Below are 6386 nucleotides of genomic sequence, written 5' to 3' on the forward strand. Positions count from 1 at the left end.
GCTAGATTTATATACCAACAGTTCGATTCATTCTTTGCTGGGGTTTTATCCAACATCATATCCTTAAGAAAAGATCTCAATGTTCCTACTGAAATAAATCAAGGAATTTATACTATTTTATCTCAATATTCTTCAATATTCATAATATGTTGCATTTTGGAGAAAAAGTAGAAGGGTAATATATAGCATATATGGCATAGGGTCTGTATCTTCACTGAATCACACTTGATGTAGAGTAAATAAGTCACAATTTAAGAACCACATCTACAGAAGCCTGCATTAGTAATAAAAACAATAAATATGGAACTTAAATATAAATTAATCAGGCCTTCCAAATTTTCAGGTGAGTAAATCAAAGTTTAAAGAGGTAAAGCAACTTACCTCAAAATAACGAATAGACCTAGTTAGTAATAGAGCTGAGATTAGAATCCAGGACTTCCAAAACCCAGACATGTGCTCTTTCCACTGAACTATGTGGTCACTCTAGGAAGTTGACAGTTTTTTGTTTGTTTGTTTGTTTTGTTTTTGGTTGCATTGTTTTTGGTCTTTGTTGCTGTGCTTGGGCTTTCTCTAGTTGCGGCGAGTGGGGGCTACTATTTGTTGTGGTGCATGGGCTTCTCATTGCAGTGGCTTCTCTTGCTGCAGAGCACAGGCTCTAGGTGTGAGGTTTTCAGTAGTTGTGGCACATGGGCTCAGTAGTTGTGGCTCACAGGCTCTAGAGCACAGGCTCAGTAGTTGTGGCACACAGGTTTAGCTGCTCTGTGGCATATGGAATCTTCCTGGACCAGGGATTGAAACTGTGTCCCCTGCATTGGCGGGTGGATTCTTAACCACTGCACCACCAGGGAAGTCCTGAAGTTGACAGTTTTCAGGATCTTTCTGTTTCCCTGGGGAAGGTCTCCATACTAGCCAAGTTCCCAAGGCATTCAGAGGATTTCTCTCCAGTGTGAAGTTTTTCATGTTGAACAAAAGAAGAGTTTTGTCTAAAGGTTTTCCTACACTCAGTATGTATATTTGCCTTCTCTCCACTATGAATTTTCTGGTGTTTTGTAAGATATGTGTTCTGACTAAAGGCTTTCCCACATTCATTACATTTGTAGAGTTTTTCTTTAGTATGAGTTTTCTGATGTTTTTTAAGGTCTGTTTTCTGGCTGAAGGCTTTGCCACATTTATTGCATTCATAAGGTTTCACTTCAGTATGAATGATCTGATGTTGAATAAGGCCTGAACAGTAACTAACAGGTTTTCCACATTCATTGCATTTATAAGATTTTTCAATGGTATGAGTTTTCTGGTGATTTGTGAGGTTTGTACTCTGACTGAAGTCTTTTCCACATACATTACATTTATAAGGTTTCTCTCCAGTGTGAGTTCTCTGATATTGAATAAGTGCTGACCAATCACTGAAGGCTTTTCCACAGTCATTGCATTTAAAGGGCTTCTCTCCAGTATGAATTCTCTTGTGCTGAATAAGGGCTGAACAGAAACTGAAACCTTTCCCACAATTGTTACACTTATAGCACTTCTCTCCAGTGTGGGTTCTCTGATGTTGAATATGCCCTGGGTGGTCACTAAAAGCTTTCCCACATTCATTACATTTGTAAGGTTTTTCTCCAGTATGAACCCTCAGTGTTGTGTAAGGAATGAACTCTGGATAAAAGTTTTCCCACATTCATTACATTTATATGGTTTCTCTCCTCTATGACTTCTCTGATGTTGAGTAAGGTACATACTTCTGCTGAAGGCTTTCCCACGTTCCTTACATTCATATGGCTTCTCTCCAGTATGAGTTCTTTGATGTCAAATAAGAGCTGAGTAGTTACCAAGGGTTTTCCCACATTCATTGCACTCATAAGACTTCTCTCCAAAGTCTTCTCTCCAAAGACTTCTCTCATCAAAGTGAGTCCTTTGATGCTGAATAAGGGCTGAACAATCATTAAAGGCATTCCCACATTCATTGCATTTGTATGGTTTCTCTCCAGTGTGCATTCTCTGATGTTGAATGAGGTCTGAACAGTAACTGAAAGTTTTCCCACAGTCATTACATGCAAAAAGTTTCTCTCCAGTATGGACAATATGATGTAGGGTAAGAGCTGAGTGATCACTGAAGGCTTTCCCACATTCGTTACATTCATAGGGCATTTCTCCTATATGAATTCTTTGATGTTGAGTAAGATGTGCACTCTGACTAAAGGTTTTACCACATTCGTTGCATTCATAAGGTTTCTCTCCAGTATGAATTCTTTGTTGTAGAGTAAGATGTGTGCTCTGGCTAAAAGCCTTTCCACATTCAAAACATTTATATGGTTTATCACTAGTATGAATTCTTTGATGCTGAGTAAGTTATGTACTACGACTGAATGTCTTGCCACATTCAGTACACTTGTAAGGTCTTTCCCCACTATGAATTCTCTGATGTTGAATAAGGACTGAGCAATAACTGAAGCCCTTCCTACATTCATTGCATTTGTAGGGCTTTTCTCCAGTATGAGTTTTCTCATGGTTTGTTAAATGGGAACTCTGGTTAAATTTCTTTACACATTCATTACATTTAAAGGGTCATTCTCCAGTATGACTTGTTTGATGTTGAGTGAGAGTAGTGTAGTCTCTGAAGGTTTTCCCACATTCACTATATTTATAAGGTTTCTTTACATCACATTTACTTTGTATAATTAAATCTGCGTTTTGTTTGAACATTTTTCCATGTGTACCACATTCATGGCAATGCTCTTCTATAGTAGGACTTCACTGGTTGTCCAGTGGTTAAGACTCTGTGCTTCCAATGCAGGGGGTGCAGGCTCAATCCCTGGTCAGAAAACTAAGGTCTCACATGCAGTGCGGTGCATCAAAAACAAAAACAAAACCAAAAAACCTACTAGAAAATTTTAAATTATATATGTGGCTTGTATTATATTTCTATTGATCAGTGCTGGTTTAGAGAGATTAGACATTTACTCAAGGCTACAGAGCTAGTTAGTGGCAGAGCCAGGACCCAACCCAGTCAGCTGGGTGAGAGAGTCCACCTTCTTCACGACTGGTCCCCATGTTGTGTCAGCATATTCTCCATCAGAGAACTCATCAGTCTTTTTTACTAGACTTTGAGCTTCTGGAGATCATAAACTAAAGTCTTTAACCTTTGAATTGTCAATTCCTAACACAGTATCTGACATATAGAATATGCAAGAGGAACGTTTGGTGGTTTTTTTTTATGAGAATGCCACAATGATAGCAGTTTTTAAAAATTAGTCTGTCCACTTTTTTTTAAAAACTAAGCCCTAGAAATTACTTAAAGCAAAAGTTGAGATAAAGCCACTATCCTAATACTTGGAAGAATAATGTTTGATAGTGAGCATCTCCTTTTAAAATAATTACAGGCATAAATGCTAAGAGGGATATTCAACCTGTAAACTGAAACAAATTTCAGTTTACAGTTCAGTTCCTTCAGTTTCCTTCAGAAACCATGAAGGAACCCATGGAGTAGCTGGAAATTTAGGTGCGTCAGAGCTTTACACTGTCATGCACAGCATGAAAAGATGGTTTCATAAAGGACAGTGAACTCAATCAATTTTATCGGAGAAAATAAAAGAGGGCTAGGAAAAGATAATCAGATTCTTTCTGAAAGAAAAGGAGAAATGCCCTTCATAAGCATATTTGCAACACAGTGGTGAAAGATAAACAGAAATTATAGTCAAGAAGTGATTGTGTGATCATTAAAAGAGCAACATTAACAACCACTGTTAATATTATTTGACTTGCTTCAAAAATTACTTGCATTTTAAAGGAAATTTTACATCAAGATCATGAATATTACAAATAATTCAACTAAATATATAACTATTAGCATAAACAATGTTTTTTTGTGTATTATCCTGTGGAACTGTGTAAATACCTGCCATGAGGATTGGTGTAAAAGAAAGGATGCACAGAAGATGGAAGTATATAAATAAAGAGGCTAAGACTAAAATGAGGATGAGATTCAGATAACTGAACTTGAAAATCTGCAACTTTATTAGGGTTTTCTTGGTTGCCTAATATACATGATTAACTTCATAATTCTTACTGGACTTTATAGTAGAAAATGTATTTTCCATTTGTAGAGGTACAAAATCAACTTTAATGAATTATCCAGACATTCCTCATCTTTATTTTTTGCTTGTTTGATTTTGTCCAGTAGTATGAAAGGCATATGATCATTCCATGCTTGTCAATATATCTTACATTTTTAATAATTTTATGTTACAGATATATAATTTTTTTCCCCTGCACTGGGCAGCTTGCGGGATCTCAGTTCCCTGACCAGGGATTGAACTTGGGGAATGGCAATGAAAGCCCAGAATCCTAACCACTAGGCAACCAGGGAACCCACCCTCCCCCCACCTGAAGTCTATTTTGAAATTAACTTGCAGCTTAACTTCCTTTTTATTTATATCTGTCCAATCTTTTATTTGAAACTTCTTTATTACTTTCATCCAAAAATCAAAACACAACTAAATAAGAAGCCCATATTTTAGGGACAATAACAAGTCCTACAACTCAGGCTTATCACAAGGATTAGATAAATTAATATGTAACAAATAAGCAAATACGTTAATATGTAAAGCACTTAGAACACTTAGAAAGTAGCTGTGTGAGGCTAGTTTCAATTAATGTCATCCATTACATCAACAGACTAAAAAAGATAAATTATATGATCACATCAATAGATGCAGAAAAAGCACTTGAAAAAAATCCAACAACATTCATGATAAAAACTCTCAGTAAACTAGGAATGGAGGGGAACCTTCTCAACTTGCTAAGACTATTTTTAAAAAATCTTCAGCTAACATCATACTTAATAGTGAGAGCCTTGAAGCTTTTCCACTATGATGAGTTACAAGGACAGGATGTCCACTCTCACCTCTCTTTTTGAAAAATGTACTAGAAGTCTTTGGTAATGCAATAAGACAAGAAAAGGAAATAATGGTATACAGACTGGAAAAGAAGAAATAAAACTGTCTTCATTCACAGATAACATGATCATCTTTGTAAAAAATCCAAAAGAATCAACAAAAACTCTTAGAACTCATAAGAGATTATAGCAGGATTGCAAGATACAAAGTTCATACACAAAAGCCAATTGCTTTCCTATATACAAACAATGAGCAAGTGGAGTTTGAAATTAAAAACACAATACCATTTATATTAACACTGAAAAGAATAAAATACTTTGGTATAAATCTAACAGAAAATATATAAGACCTATATGAGTAAAACTACAAAATTTTGGTGAATGAAATCAAAGAAATAAATAAATGGAGAGATATACCATACTCATGGATAAGAAGACTCAGTATTGTCAAGATGTCAGTTCTTTTCAACTTGATTTATAGATTCAGTGCAATTCTAATCAAAATCCCAACTTATATTATGAATATAAACAAACTGATTCTAAAGCTTATATGGAAAGGGACAAGACCCAGAATAGCCAACATAATATTGAAAGTGAAGAACTAAGTTGGAGGATTGACAATACCCAACTTCAAGACTTACTATAGAACTACAGTAATCAAGACAGCATGGTAAAATAATTGGTAAAAGAATAGACAAATAGATCGATGGAACAGAATAAAGAGCCCAGAAATAGACCCACATAAATATAGTCAACTGATCTTTGACAAAGGAGCAAATGCAACACAATGGAGCAGAGATGAATTCTCAACAAATAGCACTGGAACAACTGGATAGTCACATGAAAAAAAAAATTAACCTAGACACAGACTTTACATCCTTCACAAAAACTCAGAATGGATCATAGACACAAATGTAAAATACAAAACTATAAAACTCCTATGAGGTAACATCGGAGAAAACCTAGATGATATTGGGTATAATGATGCCTTTTTAGATACAAAATGATCCATGAAAGAAATAATTATTAAGCTGGACTTCATTAAAATTAAAAACATCTGCTCTGCAAAAGACAATATCAAGAGAATTAGAAGACAAGCCACAGACTAGAAGAAAATATTTGCAAAAGACACATCTAATAAAAGACTGTTATCCAAAATACACAAAGAACTCAGAACTCAGCAATAAGAAAACAACTCTGTTTAAAAAATGGACCCAAGATTTTAACAGACACCTCCCCAAAGATACACAAATGGCAAATAAGCATATGAAAAATGTTCCACCATGATATGTCATCAGGGAAATGCAAATTAAAACAAATAGATAACACTACACATCTACAAGAATGGCCAAAATCTGGAACACTTACAAAAACAAATTCTGGGGAAGATGTGGAGTAATAGAAACTCCATTCACTGCTGGTGGGAATGCAAAACGTACAGCCACTTACAGCCACTTTGGAAGACAGTTTGACAGTTTCTTACAAAACTAAACATACT

The 6386-nt window shown here is 35.5% G+C and overlaps 1 protein-coding gene across 1 annotated transcript; it reads right to left on the reverse strand.

Annotated features, from left to right (window-relative positions):
* Positions 1–868: 868 nt before the first annotated feature.
* On the reverse strand, positions 869–2550 carry LOC113616246 (zinc finger protein 184-like; the record flags this gene model as incomplete). Its single annotated transcript, XM_027099595.1, is given in 2 exon segments — positions 869–1623; positions 1905–2550. Coding segments are annotated over 2 exon segments (1401 nt in total), but the record flags the coding sequence as incomplete, so codon positions are not given.
* Positions 2551–6386: the final 3836 nt, after the last annotated feature.

This window comes from Aethalodelphis obliquidens, unplaced genomic scaffold (assembly GCF_003676395.1).
Source record: "Aethalodelphis obliquidens isolate GAN/ISIS:26980383/991018 unplaced genomic scaffold, ASM367639v1 scaffold133, whole genome shotgun sequence".
In the NCBI taxonomy this organism is placed as follows: Eukaryota; Metazoa; Chordata; class Mammalia; order Artiodactyla; family Delphinidae; genus Aethalodelphis; species Aethalodelphis obliquidens.